Source organism: Pyxicephalus adspersus, chromosome 1, assembly GCF_032062135.1.
Source record: "Pyxicephalus adspersus chromosome 1, UCB_Pads_2.0, whole genome shotgun sequence".
NCBI classification, from domain to species: domain Eukaryota; kingdom Metazoa; phylum Chordata; class Amphibia; order Anura; family Pyxicephalidae; genus Pyxicephalus; species Pyxicephalus adspersus.
Window position 1 is genome coordinate 69,077,323 of NC_092858.1, and position 24,107 is coordinate 69,101,429.

A 24,107-nucleotide genomic window follows, 5' to 3' on the forward strand; every position below is an offset into this window, starting at 1 on the left:
TTACCTACATATTTAGTAAAATCAGAGGGTGGCACTGTCGCTTCAAAAACAGTCTGGAATTTCTCAGTCATCCCTAATAAGTGATTGTATCAGTTTTACATGAATGTAACATGATGGGAGGGATGTGGACAAATAGTGGCTGGGTAAGTACACATTGTTTAGAAGCTCTGTTCCCCTGATCATAAGCCAGTCAGGTGCTCACCCATCCTCTAGTTTCTTTTTATTTGACCAGAAAAACACCCCCCGACACAAAAGCAACTAAAAACAGCAGCCTTCCTCACTTCTTTTCAACAGCAAAGTAGAGTTCCTCAGTCTGTGCTACTGCAACATTGGCACCCAAGCATCCATCCACCAAAGAGGCAGAGGGAAATAATCAGCTGCAAAGTAAACTGCCTGTAATATTTAGTGATGGATGCACTTTTAGCCCAGAATTCCATTTGAAATGCTATGAATCCTCTTTGGTGCAATCTTCACCTGCCTGGACAGCTGTTATTCTCTTGAACCCAGTTTTTGCCTGATCTAAGCTTACTTCTCAGCTACCAGTCCAAAAAAAGTGATATAAAGATTGGGAAGACATTGAAAAAAGATCTGAAGGATGTAAACAGTAAGATGGCCTCCTTGACAGTCAAGTCACCACTATTTAGACCTCTACTCCAGTTAAGAGTTTTGAGTTCAAGCCCTGGGGTCTGCAGACCTAGCAAAAAACAGAGGCTGTTATTACTTAAACTGCAGTCGTTGCAATAATGTGCCAATAAGGGAATCCCTAAAATGACTTCTGGTATGGACCTCAAAGCAACTTTTATTCTGCAAAGGAACCTTGAACCTCTTTTTTTCATTTGCATTCACATTCTCAACTGCCTGCAAGGTTTTTTGTGTTTTCTGTTGAGAATTAGCAGGGCATTTCTGAGGACTCTCTACCCGGCCACCTCTGCCTAGGTGGAGTGGCACCAGAAGACACTCTAGGATTTAAAGGAACTTCCCAGAGGACCATGAGACCCACTGTAGCCTTCAACAAAAGCTGACAGGTCTAGCAGACTCAAACTATTCAGCTGGATCTGTTCTTTCCGTATGGCACCTGGGAAATGTTTACACACAGGGATTGGATATGTCCATTCTTTCCATGTTGGCACAGAGTCTACACGATTTGAGGACCATATACAATTTCTGGCAGGATTAGTCATCTACTGCGTTTGGACACCAAATGAGGACCATCAAATGCAAGAGGGGGACTCAGAGCCGAGCCTGTGGCCTAGGACTCCTTCAGAGATGTTATTACCTGCTTAATAACTACTGAGGTTGTTTGTACTTTTTGTAGCATTTCAGTCAGGTTTGGATATTCTTCCATTTTATTTCACCTTGGTAATGCAATGTACTGGTAATGGCACTGCAGTAATACAGCAGTAGCCAAATGTGAACTTAGCTTAAATCTGGCTTTCCGGCAATACTAGGGTTAAAAAAACATTTTTGTCTAGAGGGGATGTAAAAAGAAACAAAAATCCAGTATCTTATTTCCTTACTTCAGCAGGTTCCTCCTCTCTAACTAGTCCCCTGCAGCCCTTTATGACCAACTCTGCAATGGTTGTAGACACTCCAGGGCTCTCCCCAGGCACTTTTAGCTGGGCGCACCACCCGGCACTTTTCAGCACCCACCCGGCTGTTTCTGGGTGGTTACCAAAGAGTTTGTTCACAATACAGGGGCTGCCACCCACCTAAAATGTCTTCCCACCCGGCTTAAAAAAAATTCTGGGTTGAGCACTGCACTCATGTCCTCCCATCCAATGCAGTTCCAGTAGCCTTGCATTGGAAGTGAGAATGTCAAAGCTCCAAAGCATTGGAAGGAAAAACAAAGTTCTGACTCCAGGATGAACAAGGGATAAGGCAAGAAGAAGTCCTTTTAACATCCAATCAACCAAAAATTAAATGGGTTGGGGGATTGAGTTGGGTAGCTTGGGAAGCCCCACTGCAAGGGCACTTGTACATGGTTCAAGTAAGCACCCAAAACGCGTGTGTTATTTACTTGAAGTACTTGGTTATATGAGGTCCCCTTGTATAAGGTTGTATGAGAACTTTTTTGTATTTTATGTAACCTATACATTTTTCTTCTTTCAAACCATTTTGTAGCTTTACTTAAAAAAAATAAAATAAAAAAAAACACAAAAAAGTCTACTGATTTTTAAATAACAACTTCACTATACTAATATACCAAAAATGTAATTTTGGTATCAATATAAAAAAAAAAATTACATTAAAAAATTGGCGCTTTTGATCTAAAGTAACAACACAACAGATAATAGTCAAATTAGAAAAAAAATGTTGCATCTTTTGTTCTATAGATTGCTTGCAAAAGGAAATAGTTTTTGAAGGCAATATTAACAAAATCGGCCTTGTGTGTCAGAAACAAATGTAAATGTATTACTTTGGGAACATACATAATGACAAAATAATTGCTGAATAAACAGGCCCATAGCAGAAATGTGAAAATTGCTCTAGTGCATAAACTGACATTTGCGCTAGCCTAAATTTCTACCAAGCCAAACCTCCAGGTTAACAATAGGTGACAGGGTGTGAAGCTTGCAACTCATGATAAACATTTTATATGAACGTTTCCCAGTACACAGAACATGTGAATTCAACAGATTTCAAAATGCACAATGTTCAGGCATACCTCATACAGAGAGAGCACTCAAAATCAGAAGCATCCACCAGATCCATGGGGATGGCTCTCATTTGTGACCGTGAGGCAGATTCTTCCCACTTGGACTCATAATCTGGGAAAAAAAGGCATCATTTTATAAATACTGCTCATTTATTACTAAACTGTGGGGTTTGTAATTTAATATTGGGGATAAATAGTGGAGATAAAATCCTCATCCACCATAATATTGCCAACTGTCCAGTTTCCTAACTAACGTATTGTACCAAAGTAATAAAATGGCCTGGCAACTTCTTACAATCACCTTTATTGCTCCTTAGCAGAAGTGAATTGCTGGTACTTCTTACCTACGTCTTTCTTAATGGCTTTGGCAGGGAGCTCAGCTTTAAGAACGTCCTCTGAGGTACTAGGATGTTTCCTCTTCAGACCTACTCCTGGAAGGCAGGAGAGGACATTTCCGAGAGTCTTTGTTACTTTTTCATCAGACAGGCCACATACTTCAGGACAGTCATTACTTTTGTTCATTGGAAATTCATCAGACTTTGCAAAAGAAGCTTTGGTTAGTCTAAACACCGAGTCCTGCCAAGAAAACACATTTCATACTGTCAAAAACACTTTGATGGTAAATGTGGTTTTACTGAATAATAATATTAAAAATATGTTTAGAAAAGGGTATTACAAAAATGACTTGGTTACACAGAAGTTATTTATTTGTAAATAATGAGGTTCTGCCGGGTGCATATCAAGTCCTAAATGTTTGTATGTTGTATGTTCTGCATGTTTTTTTTCTAATTTTGGATATAATAGGGATGGATCTGAACTCCAAAACAACAGAGAAGCTTTTTAAAAGGCAAGACATAGCATTAAATGTATTACTGAGACACGTGGAGCAAATGTTGACAAAACATACTTTTAACATATTTCTAACAGTAGTTAGACAACATATACTATATTTAAATGGGAGTTTCTGTTTTAAGGAAACAGAAAAAAGAAAAAGGAAGCTGCCATTTACAGGTCTTCTCAACTGCAGCCAGCAACAAAAGTCCAATAAACAATTTGATTACTGAATTAGAACTAGGTGACCCCCAACTCGTGTGTCCACACTATCAATGCACTGGCAATAAAAAGCAGCTCCAGGAAGTAAAGTGCTTCAGTCCATGTCTGTGAATGAGACACCATTTGGAAAAGATCCCTACCACCAGCAGCATTGAACAGCATAGAAAACAAATAAAGAATGTGTATACACTACAGATAATTTATTGGTGAAGGAGGCTAAGGCGGACAGCCTTGGCAAATAAAGTGGCTCAGTCTGTATGCGTAGGTGAGGCAACATTTGGAAAGATGCCCAATTCCAACCTTTACAGCATGGGGACCAAAGAAAGAAGTTGTATACACTACAGATAATATATTGGTAACAGAGGCCAAGCCTAACCTCAGTCCACAAATATTTGCCAAACTCTTCTGGTTTGTCAGAGGCCTGGTTACTACTTGCCTTTCTCGCCTACATTACTTAAATTTACTAAAGTAATAGTAAAAAGCATTTGCAACATCTAAACATTTTTGTTAAGTGGAGAGAGGTGTATAATATATATATTGTACAACTACCTACAGTACCCATTGACAAACTGATATGGAGTGACACAATTTAGGTAACCCTAATTCTTAGCATTGTTTATGGCTTTAGCAGAGAGTACATCGGTATGAAAGTATTTTTATGAGTTGGCAGTTTATTAATTATGTCTTAGTTTCATAACTTGCAATTTGTGGAAACAAGCCAAAATAAACATGCTGTGTGTAACCCTTTCAAGTGTGTAACCCTTCTTATTGAGCTGGGCAGATTTATCACTGGAGTTATGGTATTGAAATAGTAAAATATTACCCAAATGTATAATAGGCAGTTGTATCATTACCTTAACTTAATAAATATTTTAAGTTTATCTATAAGCAGGTAAATAGTTAAAACTTGCAAAAGAGATAATTGTGTAACAACTGCAATTGAGTGTAAGCACATGTCACCATCCTCTACCTTTGATCCTCCGGGCAGAGGCACATCTTCCACAGAAAAATAGTTAAAGTTGTTGAAGAAGACCGGCTTCAGTCTATTGTAAGGTGTAGGAGAACGGGCTGAGAAACTGGCTTGTACATTCTCAAAGGCTGGAAAAAGCATCTCACATATTAACTAGAAAAGAAAAAAATAACTTTAAATAGGTTGTATTTTATAACATAAAATAGATGTAGCTTGACCAGAACCTGTCCTTGGCATGGTGTATTCTATACTGGGGAATCAGTGAAATAAGAAGCTATAAGCAAATAGTGCTTATAATGACTGCTCCTTGTAAGTATAGTTTTCAAAGCCTGACCTTCTGATAGCGTCTTGTTGATATAGTTCCATTTTTTGTCATTAATATAGTGTTCTCTTTATCTCTTACATATTGTGTCCACTGTGCCTCAGTGACCGTGACCAACAGAGTTATTGATATCCGAATGACAATATATAAAGGCAGAAAAGATCATTTAGCCTTATTCTCTAGCATCACAGAACTCCTGTGTAAATGCAGATTTACAGAATGATTCAAACTTCTCATCTCACAAAAAGGGACGAGCAGTGTGGACTAAGAAATATTTGATTACTCCACTAGATCCCAGCATGCACTTACTTGCAGCATTTTGGGGGATTGGGGGAGTTGGTCCCCATGTCTTTTAATGTTTTTTTGTCCTTTCTCTCTGCTTCAGTCTCTACATATCTAATCTTTTATCCATAGATTTGAGCAGAGGCAGCAGGTAGAGGAATAAATCATTGCAAAGGCTAGATGTCCACGAAGTGCTCCAGAAACTGGCGCTGATAAAAAACAAGTAGTATATTCCATCCTATTCTTGCCTGTCCATGGTTACATATATGAAGTTGCTCACAGAGTAGACAAATGGCTCATTTGACAAGCTACTTGTTTTTAGATGTGGCCAACCAGTTGACATCTGAAATAACAGATTCGGGTCTGAAGGAATAGAGAAGGGTGATGGGGACAGCTCCCTCTGTATCACTAAAAGGACAGGTGTAAATAAAGCAAGGTTCCCTTTTTAACCCTTTTAACAAAGATGTCTGATAACATGTTAGTCCACCTATGCAGAAAAAAAAAAGGAAGAAGTCCAGATGGGAATGTAAGAAATGAATTTTAAATGATATTCAGCAGCCAAGTTGATGGTATGCTGTTAGCATGTTGTTCATGAGTTCAGCTTGGTTTTCAGCTCGCTGGTTTCCCATAATATTTTGTGCAACTAGCACAAATGAATCCCAAGCAGCAAATTCAAGTGGGTTGAGTTTGTCTCTGAATGTGGCATCACGCATCAAATTGCAGATTTGGGACCTACAAAAATGCCTGCTTTCAGTTTAGCAACTTTTCCTAACTTGTCCTTCAGATACTGAAAACCCATACCATCACGATCCATTGCAACAACAAAGTTTTTTATTAATCCAAGTTTAATATGAAGTGGTGGAAGGTAAACTTTCTGTGGATCAATGAGTGATTTGTGCTTCATGTTGTACTGGCCAACAGTGTGTTCAGGTCTGGGTGGCCAGGTCTGGGTCTTTCACTTTGTAATGGTTGCTGTCATCACGACTGTTCCACAGGCACAGAAAGCACATATACTTTGTATATCCCAATCGCAGGTCAAGAAGGAATGCCACCACCTTCAGGTCACCCCAAACGTTTCACTTGTGTTCTAAATAGTTAATCAATTTTAAAATGATCTCCATGGATTCATATGTTTCTTTCATTCCCTCGGCATGAGCAAGAGGAACAGAAGGTTTTTCGTTACCTGTGAACTTTGTGTGACGTTCACGAAAGTGTAAAGTTGTCGTTCCTTTTTGTAGCAAATTTCACTTCTTTAATCTGGAGGCTAACAGTTCAGACTTCTCTTTTGACAAAGACAGGTTCCTTATTAGATCATCTAAATCGGATTGGCTTAAAAAATGTGGCTTACCCCCTTCAAATTGGGGTTCATACTATTCATTAACATCGACGTCATCCTCCTGTTCCTCATGCAACATGTCACGGTCAGTAAGAACAGATGTAGGAGGAACTGGCACTGGATTCTCTGCATCATGTGGCACTGGCTTCAGAGCAGATTCACAATTATGATTATTATTATTATTATTATTATAAAAAACAGGATTTATATAGCGCCAACATATTAAACAGTGCAGCGTCAGGATAGACGATTTTTTACTTAGTCTTCTTCGAAAACCCATCAATTTTACTCATACAGAAGTAGCAGTCCGAGTGATGGTCTTTTGGCTCATGCCAAACAATAGCCACAGCAAAATGCATTTTTTTCCTTTTCCCATTCAACCATTGTGTTAGGCCAACGTAACACCTGACAGCAGATATGAGGTGCCCAGCTTTTATCCTCATCTCCAATTTCACATCCAAAGTAATATTTGTAAGCAAATCTGATCACATGGGGGGGGGGATAAATTTGCCACAAATGTAGCAATAATTGTCTGGTTTATTATGACAGCTGCACCTACCCATCTTTAGCTCAAAACAGACTCGCTATGGCCTAGCTGTACTATCCAATAAGATGGTTTCACACTAGAGACAAGCCCTTGGTCCATCTAGCCATATATACCTATTTCTGAAGTCCGCTCACTGACTTGCCCAGACATACCCAGCCACTGCTGGAACATGCATGCCACCAGGGGACGTGATTCAGCAGAGGCAGCAGCAGGCATAGGGGTAGCTGTAACTGTTATAATGTTCCCATGTAAAAATACATTAACCAATTACCGACCATTTGAACAGTTATAGCAGCCTATAACTTAATCAGGGGTTGGCAAAGTTTTATGGCCACTAGGCCATTTATGGGGGGGGGAGGGGGCGGGAGCACACTAGCCTGGACCCGCCCTAATGGCTCTGCCCACTACCACATATGCATTGTGGAGGGGAGAGATTTACCTTCAGGGAGCTTTCTCTATTTACCGTGGCGGCAGAATATCAACGCCGGCCGGGGTAAATAGGGAAGCAACTGCAAGGGGTTGGCAACGGAGCTCCGGTAGGTCCTAACGCCCCCTGGGCGATACGCCGGCTCCGGAGCCGCGGGTTGCCGGCCGGCATTAGGCCGGAGCGGCCAGGGGGCATTAGCCCGGAACAACTACCGGTTAGGCCGTATCTGGCCTAAAGGCCGGAGTTTGCCGACCCCTGCTGTATGTGATAGGCAAATTCTGAGTTCAGAGTTGGAATCACCACACTCGATATCCCCAGTAGCAAAATTGTTGTTATGCAGTGAATCTACGGATCAGACAATTTTTCCTTTGAGATAAAAATATTTAATTAACCTTGCTGTGACATTTTATTATAATTTGTCAGTAGAACTGTGGACCCATTTGACAAAGAGAACAGCCAATTATTCTGAAAACGGCCTGAGCTGTACAAGCAAAAAGTATGTGTGAAATTACTGACTTTGTGAAGTGAGCTCACTTATAAGTTTAATTTGCAAAAGTGTACCCAAGTTTGGGCAAACTTTTAATTCAAGTAGAACAGAACCATTTAACAGCAAAGACAGCTTGTTCACAAAGAAACTTTAAAAACTACTACTTTATGTCCATACTATGCACATTCATGTTAATACATTGATAATACATTGTAAAGACAATGTCATTGTCACAGTCCAGTTTTTGCACTAGGCCCCTCTTATATAACTGTATGTATAAGTTAACTCTTAGTTTAGCCTTTGGTTGCATTTACTATTTGATTTTTTTAGTCTATGCCTTCATCTCTCGAAATCTTTTTCTGGAACCAAAAAACAACGATCTGGGCACTGAAGGGTTATGTGGAAGCCAGTAGGGGTATTTAATATAAATTAAATGCAATGATTGCCTACTGCTCTAGAATATAAGGGGGTGAAGAGTCAAGGAAACACAGATCTTCTGCAGTCTAAGCAGACTCAGATAAAAGAAGTACTATATGACTACTTCAGTGGGAGGTAAGTTTCACTATAAGCAATACTATAAAATACAATACAATTACAATCTAGGATGAATGGTCATAGTTCTTACTACTGTTCCCATCTATCAGGTTTTTCTTGACCACTTGTTGGGTGTTTCCTCCTCCACCCGTTGCTTAATCCATAACATAAAACAAAACCTAAAAATCCAGCAGGAAGAGTGAGACCTCTTACAATGGCAGCTGTCCTCATCTGGGAATTCAAGCAAAATCGTTTTTCATTCTAGCATCCCCAGAAGATGTATGAAAATGTTGGATGATAACTTTCCAGCATCCACTAATCATCACTTATGGACAGATATTTTATTTTTATTTTATTAGTACAGCGTGTTTAACAGAAAACAATTGGTAGAGATTAATTTTACCCCCCCAAAAAAAACTTGAACTTTGTATAAAAACAAACCGATGTAAAGATTGTTATAAAACTTTGATCTGAGAGGAAGTAGAGAATACCTTTTGTGCTTCTGTCTTCACTGAGTTCCATTCTGGATTTAAAGCAACACAATACAGAAATTCCTTCAAAGACTCCTCCATCCTTCCCATTCCAGACAGAGCTTGCGCTTTCACATAATGTCCCTATACAAAGATCAATATGACATGCTATAACAGCGATTAACCAAGCATCTTGTACCACACTTTCTAAAAATAATCCTTTCTAATAAACTGGAACACAGGATTACATTAACGGCAAAGGACATAATGTTTTCTTGAGATATAATAAATACTAATGATCTCTTGCTTTCAGCAGTCACAAATTACATAAAAAGGTCACTGAAAATAAAAAGGTGGCAAAACATGTGGTCTAGAGGCAGGAACATTGGCACTGGTATTACAACCAACTATTTGCAAACAATAAAACAAAACCATTCAAATTAGTGGGTTAACCGAGTAAGATTACTTGTGAGTTAAACTAATAAGTGTGTGCATACTTACAATTGTATGTGCCTTGTGGATTTTAATAGGTTTCCAATCTGTTGTGCAGGCACAGCAGCAGGCTCTAGCATTCTCTATGACCACCTGGCTTAATCTCTGCTAGCTATTAAGCTCAGAGGACATATCCTTTTCACAACTTCCTATAAGTATGTCATTATGCTCCTATTATAATCAAGTATATGCACTCTTATGCAAATAAGTGGGGAAAGCTCAACACTGTCCAAAAAATGTAGCACCTAGTTCTGTCCTATGTTTTCCCCTGCATTTATTAAAAAAGTAATGTGTCTGACAAAATAGTAGGCGAAAAGAAGATTTAAAGTATGGATAGAAAATTCCTATTACAAGGCTGGTTCTTGGTAAAGAATAAACAAAAAGCATAAACAGAAAGGAGCAGTCCCCCCAGCAAAACCCTGGAATGGGACTTTATTCCTAACTAACTTTCTTTGGAGTCCGAAAAATCTGGGGTACCCTTGGGTAATAATGCGGTAATACTAGAGACCAAATTTTATGGATTATTAGAGGAAAGTTGTTTTTTTATTATTGGAAAAATCACATAAAGTAATCCAATGATTCATCTGCTTAATGGTAATATGCCATAAATAATGTTCCTGAACCAAGATTCTTGCTCAAGTTCAAGAAGCAAGATGGCCAAATTCTATCATGTATATCAGGTAGGCACACTTCTAAAAATCAAGGGACCAAATTTTGGGAGAATGGAACAGTTACCTGCTACCAATATATAAAAGAAAAACACCATATTACGATAAAATCCTATAATCCCAAGTGCATTTTAAACAATTTTCTGTGGGAAAAATTTCCATTGTTGTAAAAGTACTGGGGTTATTTAGGCACAGGTGGAATGGTCTCGTATTGACTGCTGGGGAAACCTAAGTATATGAGGCGTCTATACTCAACAACTTTAACTTGAAGTTATGCTATCTGTCTAAGATAAAAGGTAAAAAAACATTATTTTAAAGGCCTTAGTTTTGTAAGAAAAATATTGCTTAAGGTTCCCTCAGGAGCTGCTTATATAGCCATAAGAAAAGAGATGAGGACATTATGTTTGCTGACATAGAAACAGATTATCTGAGCTTTAAACTCAGCAGAGATTACAACTAAATGTCAAAGCTTCTAGTTATGAGTAAATCTATTTTTTTTTTATTTGTTTTTTTTAAAAAGTAAATTCCAACAGTACAGTCAAAGGAAAGAGCAATATGAAAATAGAGCAATTGTACATACATTAAAGACCATAGTAAGAAACGCATATGATATAAGACAATAATACAGGGGGTGTTGAGGAGCTTGGGGTGGGCAAACATGAGGTGGGGATACCTGCAAAATAAGCTTCTAGTTATGTAAACAGTACTTAAGCATTACATGTATAATGCACAAACACCTAATAAAACTACATGCCCTAACAACAACAAATTCTATTAACCTGTGTGAACCAAATGCATTTACAAACCCAGATATACCCTTCTGAAAGTGAAGATGTCATGATGCTGGTCACAGTCTGAGTAGACAGAAAAGATGTGGATAGGAACCAGAAATCCTGCTCACTGAAGGCTGATTCCAGAAAACTATAGGGGAGCAGATACACAACCTGTCACTTTGCACAAGGAGAGAGAGCTCCAATAATCAATCTTTTCAAAACAGAAAACTTCTGCATATCTGTATAACTGTGTGGCCAGCTTTATCCTACACCACCTTTCAATACACTGCTAGGTCCTGTGTTTTAGCTTCACTTCTGCCTTACACATGCCTGAGCATAAACTTTTAGTGTATATTATTTAAGGTCTACACTAGTTAGGGATCAGGAGCAAACCTATACATTTTGGGGGGGCTAGCAGGGCATTCTAGAGTGGGATATTAGGTATTTAGGTATTGATGGTACAAGGGGTTAAGCATTAGTATTTTGCATTGGAGTAATTGTGTTCTTACAGCCTGGATGACAAAGGCTTTGATGCCACTGACTGACTCTCATAGACCTTAGTCCTGAATCCAATAGAAACTCAATGGGACATTATCTATTGAAATCCTTGTATCCAGCCCCCAGTGGGTTGTTAATTTATCTATACAATGTATATCAAGAAAGATTTTCAACTTAAATATTGCAGTCCCAGAGAATAGATATGTGATTTTGGTGTTCCATTTTTTGAGCAAGTTTATGTGTGTATGTATACATATTTTTAATAGAAACACAATCTCAGCAACTCCCTATGCAGGATTCTCACCAGGCCCTTTTAGCTGGACGTACCACCTGGGACTTTTCAGCACCCACCCGGCTGTTTTTGGGTGGTTACTAAAAAGTTTGGTTACAATACAGGGGCTGCCAAAATTTCTGGGTTGAGCACTGCTATGTTTTATATTACAATTCTTAATGTGGTCTCAACCAGGAACCAATGAATATCTTTTTAATTATTACTCTGCAGCTCTGTTGCCTTCATTGACCCCCAGGCCCTTTCAAACCAATACATCAGTTTTCTGCTGCAAGCTACTCCATGCAATGTGTATGCACTGCACTGCCATTAAGTTTACATTGTACCCCAAAGTACATGCACAGTGCACTGGATAAAAACAAAGCAGGTGCCATGATAACTGGAATATGGCTGAGGGCCCATTAAAAATGAATGACAATGTACTGTGAGAAAACAAAGGTAAAGGTGTAAATATTTTTTTCCCCATTTGTCCTTACAGGAAGATAATAAAAATCTAAAGTCTACAGAGCCTCAGGTTTCAAGTTCCATCATTGATATCTGCCTTTATTAAAAGATTGGCTGTTACAGGAATTTGGGCCATTTTTCTGCAGAACAACTGAACATAAAAGATGTGGCTTCAAACAACCCACAACTCTTCTATAGTCTAATAAACTAAAGGGTGTAAATTAATGATCATGCCCCCCTTTGTACATAAATGTAAAAGTCTGGAGTCATTTCAGTACATCAAAAGGTTTATAAATGTCTAAGAAAAAAGTATAAATGCTTTTCTCTGTGAGCTTCTTATTTTACCTTAGGCCAGAGAGGTTGTTTTCTGCAGACACCATCCGCGTCATTAAAAGCTTGCTTAAAGTTTTTCATGGCTGAGTAGAGCTCTGATCGCTGTACTTTAAGCAAAGAATCATTAGGAGCTGTGGTAGAAAAAAAAATGCCTGGTAAACTTTTGCTGGTCAACAACACATTTAACCACACATAAAAGGGCATGTAAACACATTTAAATGCAAGTCTGCACTAATGATTTACCTTCCCAAATCCATTCCGGATCCCAAATTCAAGGAAATTATAAAATGATGGGCACTATTTATAAAACAGGGAATCAGACATTCCCTCATGGGAATCTTCCCGCCCCCCCTGTTTCAATGGCAGTAATCGATCCCCACCGGGGAATGTTTGAGGGAATTCCAAATTCCCTGTTTTATAAATAGAGCTTGCTATGCTATCAAAAACAGAAATTAAAATTATACTCAATGATATGACACAGTGCATACAGGATATACAACAATCCAAACACTAAATGTTTATCCAAGTTTACTGGGTTGGTAAATTTCACAATGTATATCATTTTTCTTCCTGTATATTTTGTAAAGTCTTTTATTTTGCTAGTCCTACTAGACTTCAGGGCTTGTCTTCAAGCTAAACCCCACACAACTAAATATGTTGACAAAATAAATATAATTTTACTGTTTTACTTGAGGTTTACATAATTATTCTATACAGCAAAGTACTGGTAGGAAAGGAGACCTGATTTAGATCTGCCGAAGAGAAAAAGTGGAAAGACAGCGGCTCTTTTTGGCAGAAAATAAGTCTAGCATGACATAAAACCTTTTATTTCAGTTACTAAAACATATACTTCTTAAAAACATAATTGGTAAAAAAGGCCATGGCAATGTTTAACCATAACTTTTTTAAAATACTCTCACTAAAGAGTCCAAGATGTGGGTCAGTACTGTACTTATGGTCTCTCCCGACACGTTTCGCCCTAACTGAGGATGAAACCAGGCAAAATTCTGGTACCAACACTGACTGCATTTACCAAAATAGATTCAAAGATGTACTAATAAAAACTGCACTGCCCTAATCTGTGTCTGGTATCTCTATCTGAAAGCGTATCTAAACTCAACATTTTCACTTTACATAAAAGGGTAGACAATCTTTATATGTAAAGAAAAACATTTTTTTAAGCGCAACACCCTTTAAATGGGAGCACAGAGCTCCTGGAATACCTATGCCACACATCCCGGGATGCTCTTGGCTGCTCCTTTCATCAATAGGAAAAAAATTTGCAGATCTCACATATGCACAGTGAGGTCAGCAAGATTTTTTCCAATCTATTTTGCCTGATCTCGCACCTGCGCATAGCGAGATCAGGTGACGTAGGAAGAAGAATGCAGAAGAGTAAAGGAGAGGATGGCAGCACCTGGGGCTTCCTCTGCGCAGAGCCGAAGACAGATACCGGGACGTTGCTGGACCCAATGGAAGAACCCCCCCCCCTCCGATGGATAGACTGATCTACGGGATTGAAGTGTGATTTACTTCGGCTTTAAGGGAAGTGCAGAGCCCTCCCTGGGCTACCTATGTCACACATTCCGGGAGGCTCTTGGCAGCTCCTTCTGCGCATATCCTAATCTTGGGCAGGCGCAGAAAGAGCTCTTTCTTAAATGGACGAAATTGCTGATCTCATGCATGCGCAGTGAGATTGTCCATCTTTTTTCCCATCCACATTACCCAATCTCGTGCATGCATAGTGTGAGATTGGTGACTTAATAGGAAGAATCCTGAAAAAGAGAGAAGAAGATGTCAGCACTCGGTGCTCCGGGCCGCAGACAGATACCTAGATGACACAGGACCCAAACTTAGAAACCTCCTTAGAAATCTGCGGGATAAAAAATAGGTGTATTTTTTTGTTTTGGGTTTATTTCCTCTTAAAAGTTTAACTGTAATATTATTATTATATTTTTTTTTATATGAAATCCACCACAATAAACAGAAATCAAGAGAACAAAATTAACACAAACAAATGTTTAAGAAGTGTTGTTCCACATTTGCCATGCTCTTTCAGGCCAACTAAAAATAGACTCACGATTCCCTTTTATGAGGCAGGAGAAAATGCGGCTATTCTTTATAATCAATAGGCTCTCCCCAGGGAGGGCTGCCCTATATTTGGAACACTCAGAAGAAATAGGTACACCAGCAGCAGCAGGATTCCACAGAACTACCAGCTATTAATTGGATCTGCTTCCACCTTACAACAGGTCAACATATTTCAAAGGAAATTGGTCATATGCAGCAGGTAATGTTTTCTAATCTGAGGCACAGAAAAACAGTAAAGGTATTTGTTTTTCTTTAAAAAAACAAAACAAAAAAATGATAGAAATTACACAGGCAATATAGATATTAAGGATCAGTTCATTTCATTTTGCACTTTGTTCTGTTATCGTTAAATAGATTATTTCAATTACACATTTGTATACATTGTATTTGTTGTTTTAAATATTAGAAAGAAATCCCCCCCCCCCCCCCCCACACACACACACACACATTTTATTCTTCCAAAATAACACTAAGAATGATCAAATTTTCTATTATTATTATTATTATTATGTGTTTTTTTATTTAATTTTAGTTTGTTACCCTCTGATTATATATGCAGTATTTTTATCTTTGATACATTTTGAAAACTCTACAGCTGAAAATCATGCATACTGTATGTCATATGTGTTCAATTTTAAAGGATTAGTCTGTTCTGCCCCAAAGCAAACTCGGGTTTGTCACATACACACAATAAAGTTACATTTTTTCCTACAGAAAAACAAATCACAACCTGCAAGAGAGGTTGTGATTTGGAGAAGTGCCAGCTCCCCACCTTCAATTACATCAACAGTGATTCACCGGAAGAACTTAGCTGACCTTCCAGTCTCCCTTTTGAGCCAGGTGAACAATGCAATTGAGTGCATTATAAACTGTTATCTTAGTTATCATAAAAACATGAAAATGTATCCGTGTTAAAGAAACCATGCATTTCAAAACACAGACAAAAAAGCAAAGAATAAATTGAAGTACCATAAACCTATTGTGTATACATTTGAAAGCATTAAATAAGTTTTGGTGGTATCAACTATCTACACAGCATAACACAATGCCCTTCTACAATACATACAAAGTTTGCTGGATAACGGACACCTCAGAACTGTACCTCCCGATTCCCCCACAGTCCTCAATAACTCTTCCTGGTGACCTCCACATTACTGCAATAAAAAGTATGCATAACAGGCCCGTATACTGCTACCTAGGCGTCCAGTAACATCTATGGAACTCCTATCATTTGCTATTAAGAAGACAAGACATATTAGTACAGTGCTCAACCCAGACTTTTTTTTAAGTCGGGTGGGAAGAAATTGTAGGTGGGTGGCAGCCCCTGTATTGTGACCAAACTCTTTAGTAACCACCCAAAAACAGCCGGGTGGGTGCTGAAAAGTGCCGGGTGGTGTGCCCAGCTAAAAGGGCCTGGGGAGAACCCTGTTAGTAGTTTTTTGAAAAAAATTGTAGTCAGTTTTTCATGCACAAGGACCCTGATTTAATAAAACTCTCCAAATCTGGAGAGAATACACTTTCTTCAGTGAAGCTGGGTAATCCAGCAAACCTGGAATGGATTTCCTAAACGTCATTAACTATTTGTTAGCAAATGTTTTCAATCCTGGACCAGATCCATTCCAGGTTTGCTGGATCACTCAGGTTCACTTATGAAAGTGTATTCTCTCCAGCCTTGGAGAGCTTTAATAAATCAGGGCCATAGAGTCATCCATTTATGTTACTAGCAGTAGTTGAATAGTGTCCACAGCTTTTCATATTGGCTCAGAAGGCCTGGTGGTGGGTGTCCCAACTGGCCTCCATACTTGTCCATACTCCATGCTTGTTAAACTAGTTAAGAATATCATCATATACTGAAGTAATACAATTTGTATGCAGCCAATAAATAAGTTACTCTGGATGTAGGTCATATGGGACCTTCAAAGCTTTGACCTATATGTGTATTATCTGAGTTATGTAAAGTGTTTATACAGAAATACTTTGGCATATCATAAAAACAGTTGCATTTGATTTCTGTTTTAGACACTAGACCTTGACCTACCTACCTATTATTATAAAGGACACATCTAGAAGAAATTGTTTTTCCCAAGTGTGTCACCTGAGCAGAGAAACAGGTGGTAACCTTGATGAAATAACCGCTGTGTGGTTACAGAACATGTAAAGAAGTGGAGATTCAAGACACTTGCAGTAGCAGCCGTTTAGGGTATTAGCCTGCTGGAGACAAGTTATTTTGAGTTGCTAAACCAGTCATGCAAAGTCAGAGATTATATAAAGCTAGGCTATATAACAGCACTGCTGATGATTATGGATTTATTTAAGTATGTAACTAGTGCCAATTGCTAGCCGTAGTTACAGCAAGCCCAGAAAACTATCACTACACCTATCTCCAACTATTTCACCATACAAATGAAAATTATGATTTCTGAGCTCATTGGGATATTTGTCAAATCTTGTATACATGACAACTGTGAAATAAGAACATTGCAGCATATAGAATGTTAGCCATATGATCAATTGGAGCTGTAAGGTATTGAAGCAACATACCAAAGATATTGAAACATATTGAAAAAACATTACAGTGGGGAAAAACTACATTTGAAGAATGGAATCCTCTACATCTCTCCCAGGAAAACCTTCCTTTAAAGAAAACAAAAGGAAAGATAATGAACAGCGGGCACCTTTGGAGACTTGCACATCTCTAAGCAGGCAGTGTTTGCATGCAGACAGCCCTAAGTAATGCCCATGTGTAATCCTGAGCCTCCATGATTGAAAGAACTAGATTCCAAAAAGTGAGGTGGGCTAGGGGCAGTCAGGCCTGGGGAAAAAGGAGGACCAATTGTCCTCTAGCCAGGAAATGGCTAATATACCCTGGAGTTAACTCTGTGTTTAGAAAAATCCGAGTAAGCAAATTCAGTATACAGGTACAGGGTTCTTCCCAGGCCCTTTTAGTTGGGTGCACCACCCGGCAATTTTCAGTGACCACCAGCTGTTTCTGGGTTTCTGATGAGTTTTGTCACAATACAGGGGCTGCCACCCACCTGTAAGTTATTCCCACCCAGCTTTAAAAAATGTAAACACTGAGGTGTTTAACAAAGTTAAACATTGAGGTGTACATACCACAGGAGTTTATTACTAATAATATATAATCTGACCTATTTCATATATCAAGGCAACATCCCTGTTATTAAACAATAAACATAAAAAATCTGTATGATTTCATTTTATATTATATGGGATTCATCCAGGCAGCATGTAAGCAAGAACTGGTATTCAGACACACTGCAGGCAATGTTTATATAGGACAAAACTGCGAACTACTGAATTACCTCTAAAATCAGGAAATAGGCTTTTATCGGTTGTTATATAGAATGAGAAACTGGAGAAAAATGATTTGACACTGAATAATAAAGAATGTGACTTCTGAGAATAATTGATTATTAGCTGATAAATATTTCAAGTGCTGCTGTTCACATTTGGTACCACACAATTGGGGGAGGTCCCATGTGCTACTAACAACAGATATCCTGTCCTGTTTCCTGAAGAAGCAGAATTGGTCCATGAAACGCATTGATACTTACAGGGTGCGCCCTTCCAAGGGTGACCCTGACAGGAATATCGCAATATATTTAGTTTTGCAGGGTTTTAAATAGGTTTTATGTGACAATGTTTCCAATGTTATTGAATAAAGTATAATGTTTTATAACTTTTGGATAACTGTGTATTTTGAATTGGTTGGCCCTTAAAGTCTCATTGTAAAATGAAATCATACAGATTTTTGATGTTTATTGTTTAACACTGGAGTTTAGCTTTAAGACTGAGCCCTAACCTGTCGCATGGTCTAGAAAGAACCAATGGAAACGTAGTGTTTGTGGTCAGCTAAGTTGTTTTCATACCCTTAATATTTACACTTTAGATTAGAAAGGTTAATGTAGTTTTTTTCCATATGGAAGCTCAGATGTTGGTACATATAATTTTGAACTACTTTAAGTGATTGTGGTATGTACACAGGCTATCACAACTACAGATGTTGACAGACTTTCCAAGTCAGCTCTGCACAGACTACAAACATTACCTGATAAACCTATTTACCTTACAGCAAGATAATACTCCAAACCAGGCGAAAGGTTACAAGGAGTCATTGCACTAAACAATTGTGTAACAGGTTTGGTTTAAACAAGTGTCTGCTTGACAAGAACAAACATAGTGTTTAAAGGGTGGCAGAACTTCCATGTTCAAGTGGCAGAGCAGTAAATTTTCTACAGGCTTACACACTTTGGAGGGAGAAAGTGGAGGAAGAAAGGCAAAACCTGCTACCCTAGGCTAGGATAACATCAAAACAGCAGATAGGTTTCTGCCAAGCACCAAAAACATCATGTTATTACATCCAGAAAGTAGGTCATAGTCTAAAAGGTCTTCCAATAGTGGACTGAATAACGACTGATGGGGGGTGCCACTTCGCCTATGCCAAAAAGGAGAGTGTACTCTGTCCTCTATTGCATGAGACATGACATACCCCCTACAAAATGTATGTATAAATACATGTATCAGCCTAATTCAAAAACTATTACATACATGTATTTGGGAATACAGATTGCATTTTGTATTTGGGAATACAGATTGCATTTTGCTATAGATATGTACTATCCACTGGGGTAAGTACACCCGCTAAGAAGCATTAGGGTTTTTGACTCATAGCTTTAAGTGTGCACCTAGCTCAGTAGTTACACGTACTAAGATTAGGTTTTCTTTTAGAAATATATCTGACATTTTTTTTTAATTTAATAAATTGTCTTTGTCTCTGTATAATTCAGTTTAGGGGTGTATTGTACCGTTTAGGGGTGTATTGTACCGTACACTGTGCTGTATATTAAAGACTACACCGCTTCATGTACAGGGGGGGTCCAAAAAAGGTTGAGAGGGGTTCCATGAGCAATGAGCAGTTTGTGACTCTCAGATTACTCTAATAGGCACCAATGATCTTTTTATGCCATCTATAAGGGTGAATGTAAGTGGCATTCTTCCTACTGATCACCACACTAATATACTGTGAGCTGTGAATATAACAATTACAGCAGGGGTTCCCCGAGGACTTGAAAGTTATTTCAAGGCTTTCACTGTGTAAAAAAGGTCAAGAAACCCTGCTGTAAACTGTTAATGTACATTATATATATCAGCAGTCGCCAACCGGTGGTGGTCCGCGGCTCTGGCCAGTGCTCCCGAGTGGGGACAGGAGAAGGACCGTGAGGGGGCCAGAATTCCGGACCATGTCCCCCTTACCGATCGCAGGCCCAGGGCTGTCCAGAGACATGACCCACCCACCCTACCATTGCAGGCTCAGGCCAGCAATGGGAGAGAAGGCAGGTTCTGGAATCATGAGGTCACTATGGGGGAGGTTTTCTTCCCGTTTGGGTGACACAAGGTTCCCCCGCCCATGCGCAGTCCAGAGCCAGTAAATTTAGTGGTCTGTGAGCCCCAAAAAGCTTGGCGACCACTGATATATATTAGACACCCTGCTTCTCTGTGTACAATCCTGTACACTCTAAACTGCTACACACCTGTCCTACTGTGTTGTACATTATCTTTCAATGTATGTTGTGCTCCACCAATCCCCTTAGATAGCAGATTGCAATCAATGTCACATTTCCAGAGTTACCCCAAACCATATTTACTCCCTCCATTGTTTTCTTCAGCTTCCTCCTCCCTATAGCAACACAGGTCCTCTTTGGAAAGAAGGACACTCACATTATTCTGCCCATTTCCTATGATCCCCAGCTTGTTGGTGGGTAACTCCCATAACTCTGAACTCACCAAGCAATCACTTGACCATGTAGAAAGCTTCAGGAAAAGGGTATAATAGAGGTAATATTTTTTTAAAAAAATGGAAGGCAAGGTGTTTTTAATGGATTTTTGCTTAGTAAGTAAAAAAAAAAAAAAAAAAAACTTTCTTTTTGTATAAAATATTTTCTTAGATGGTTACCTCTCACGCTAAGGAGGCCAAATACAAATGTTTTTACCCAAGATTCTGCCAACTTTTACCCAAAATTCACACATTGTTTACACTGGATTCAATTAGAAAATGTATGGATCCTGGGTAAGTTGATTTTACTCATTGTCCAATTGAAAAATGGCAAAACGGTGAACATTTTGTGAGTGAATCCATTTTTAGTCCTCTAAGAGGTTTCAGTCCAACAATTCTAGCTTTGGCATTCACTATGAGCTGGATCTGGAAAACAATTTGGCTTCTGCCAAAACCAGCTTAAATGAATGAAAACACTTACAGAGGTGTCTGTTCCTATACCATCAGCATTGAACTTAGTGTTATTTTATCCGCCATGCAGGAAAAAGTTACCTAAAGTAAGCAGTACTGAGCGGGTAATTGATGGCGGTGTTTAAGTAGTTGTAAGCTACATTGAGACTAATGATAAGACTGTGTTGCCTTTACCGCTTCCTCTCACCTCAAAACCACACCTACAAAGAACATTTCTCATAGAAAGGGACGGCAGCGAGGCAGTACCACGGACAGATGCCCACTGTAAAATGTTCAAAGTCTGGTCCTTTAAGAACACAGCACAATGGTGCGAATGGCCAAATGGCTGGCAAGGGAACAAAGGGCCGCTGGGAACATCTCCCCATCCCCAGTCAGAGCATAACCCCAATATATTAGATCATTGTTAACGGTCTGCCATTTTAACAAGTGAATAGGAGATCAGTTCTCAGTCATAAGACTGCCACTACAACAGAAACCCTAAAGTGATCTCTGCTAAGAGGACAATGCACTATTATTCCTCAAAGTGAAGAGAGCTAGTAATGCACAAAAGAATGCATGCTTTATATCAACATGCAGAATATTGAAAAAAGTTTTCAGGCCATACATCAGGCCAAGCTTCAACTCCACCCAGAAATATTGGAACTTTGCCTATCAGATGTTCAGATTTCACCATGGGAGTAGTTTGGGAGGCAGGGGCAGGTATGCTTGGGAGGTAGAGCTCCATCAATTCCTTTTAAGCCACATCATTGTCAAACTTTTTTTTAGTTTTCATTGTGTTTTTTTATAGTGTGAAAGGTTTAGAACATCTGACGACAGCTTATTACTGTTAGGGTAATTTTCCCTCACTGACGACTTGATGGGCTTTAAACAGAGCAGAAATTTAGGAATTCAACGTAGAATTTCCAGAGTAGATACATTTCCCACTCTAAGCAGTGGATTACTATGCGCCATAGTGTGCTGCAAAACATGCGTCCAGGGTGTCTTGTCTTAGTTTGTTCAATGGCACCAGAAGATTCTTGTGCAAGTTTCATATATTGCAGTAATAAACCCGTAACTACTACAATTACCCTTTACTGTCCACGCCCTCAAACCCATCCCACAGGACCAGTTTTTCTTTCATAAGGAAAGATAATACTCACCTAAATCTGTAGTACCCTGACTGCACAGATTCCATATCTGTAAGACTGTGAATTTATAATTACAATGGCACCAGTTGAGAAGGTGGAAAGGGGGTCAGCAAGATACCAGAGCCAGGGTTTAAAAATGTAACACCTTTTCAAGAAAAAAGGCAGAAGGAGTTTCACCTATTTTACTCCAACTTAAAAAAGTTTGTTTTTTTTAAATAAAAATCACCTTTACTTTAGTTTGCTATTTACTTTTATAAATACCCAAATTTTGTGCCCGAAATGGTATGCCACTTACCCAGCTCCAATGCCATGTTGAACTTCTCTAATGCACCTAAGAATTTGCTGTTTTGCTGCAGGAAATTCCCTTCCACAGACAATCTCCGTACCTTGGTCTCTTCACACAACCACTTCTCTAAGAGGTTCCCAAGCACCACGTTTACCTTCAAATCCATGCAAGGTGCTTCATGCCCCCCTGCTTTGCTCTGACCTCTGTTGTTGCAGAACTTGCATTGTGGTGATCTCTTTTCGCACAAACAACTTTTACAAAAAGTGTGTCCACAGATCAAAGACACGGGGTCCAGCAATAAGAGCTGGCATATTGGGCAGGATAGGAGGTCAGATTCTTGGGACGGTTTAGGATTCTCTGGTGTGCTTAAACAGCAGGGAGCTTGAGCACCTTGTCCACTACTATTGAAAATGTCGCCCTTTGTTTCAGCATTGGGTAATTTCAGTTCTTTTTCCCTGATATTTTTAGCAATACTTTCTACTAGTACTCCAAGCTCATCGGGATAAAGTTGTCCTAACATTGCCGCCTTGGTGTAAGAGTCGAGTGAATCCGCTACTCGTCCAGCCAATGCCAGGGCATCCCCTTTCTTCAGATACAAACATCTCTCCGGCTGTGGCAGCTCATCCAGTTGGGATCCATAGATCTCAGCTGCCAATTCAAAGTTGCCAGCTTTAAAGGCCTCCTCTGCCACCCCTAACATCTCAGAGCAAAGGCCAGGGAGGTCACGGGAGAGTAACTCAGAACGTTGCAATGATCTCACCTCCATTATAAAAGAGTTTGTGTAACACTTTCTACATTGTACAAGACAAAAGCCAGTTTACTGTGAGAAGGATTGCGGAGGTATCAGGTCCATCAGTGTTGCGGTGCCAGCTGTATAGCCATCATTCAGCAATAAAAAGCATGTTATAGCCATAAATCAATCATAATAAAGCATGTTAGCGGTATGCCAAGGGCAGCTGGGGCATGGCATTCCAATCCTTTTCTTCTTTGTTACAAAAATCAGCTCTATTGTTAGCACTCACAGAGGACAGTTCTTTGTTCCCTGTGAAAAGACAAAACAAAATGAATCTTGTGATGAATGTGGCACACTTGAAGAGTTGCTATGATGTCCCAAGTCCCTAAAGTCCATGGCACAATATTGGTCCTGGCCATCACAAGGCGAGTGCCTGGCAGAGTATCCAAGTTGGCAGTAAGCTGGCATTGCTTTGGTTAAAGCTTCATAAAGTGTTCAGGACAAAGGGAGTCATTGCTGGGTGACAGAATGGAGTCTGTCACTAATTCCTGCAGCCCTGAGCTGTGTCATAGAGCCCTCTGTATGCCATGGCTTCATCTGTGCCCACCTTGTAGCCAGGCCTCCCGTGTGCCCGGTGTATCGCCATAGAGATCACTGCTCGCCCTGCATGACCCATCAGCCCGCCTCCCCCATGCTATGAGCTCAGCACAGGGCACGCCTCACATCACCGCCTTTTAAAGTGCCAATACAGCAACGGCCAGACGGGAGCGAATCACACCATGCTGACTGCAGGTGTATTATTCACACAACTATTCGGAGAAACGAATCATTTGCACTCTTCTTTCCCGAGGAACGATAGAGACTGCTGCACTTTCAGCGGTAGTATTCCGCTCTGAGCTATCTGCCGTGTGTGACATCCCCGCGTATTATATTAGGATGTGCCCGACAATTCTTTTACTAGGGTCACTTACTGACTACACGGGGTAGGTACACAGGCATGCTCAGATAATACTTATCCCTGTAC

General features: G+C 39.5%; 1 protein-coding gene across 1 annotated transcript in view; it reads right to left on the bottom strand.

Moving 5' to 3' along the window:
* Nucleotides 1-23,826, bottom strand: part of LONRF2 (LON peptidase N-terminal domain and ring finger 2) — a 32,618-nt gene extending 8,792 nt beyond the window's left edge. Inside the window, exons 1-6 of the mRNA XM_072413400.1 lie at nt 22,360-23,826; nt 12,594-12,712; nt 9,106-9,228; nt 4,680-4,832; nt 3,001-3,232; nt 2,666-2,768 (exon numbers count right to left, since the gene is read on the bottom strand). Coding sequence (XP_072269501.1) covers nt 2,666-2,768; nt 3,001-3,232; nt 4,680-4,832; nt 9,106-9,228; nt 12,594-12,712; nt 22,360-23,116 — 1,487 coding nt within the window. The 5' untranslated portion in view covers nt 23,117-23,826. The remainder of the gene's footprint in view (nt 1-2,665; nt 2,769-3,000; nt 3,233-4,679; nt 4,833-9,105; nt 9,229-12,593; nt 12,713-22,359) is intronic.
* Between the last annotated feature and the right edge of the window lie 281 nt (nt 23,827-24,107).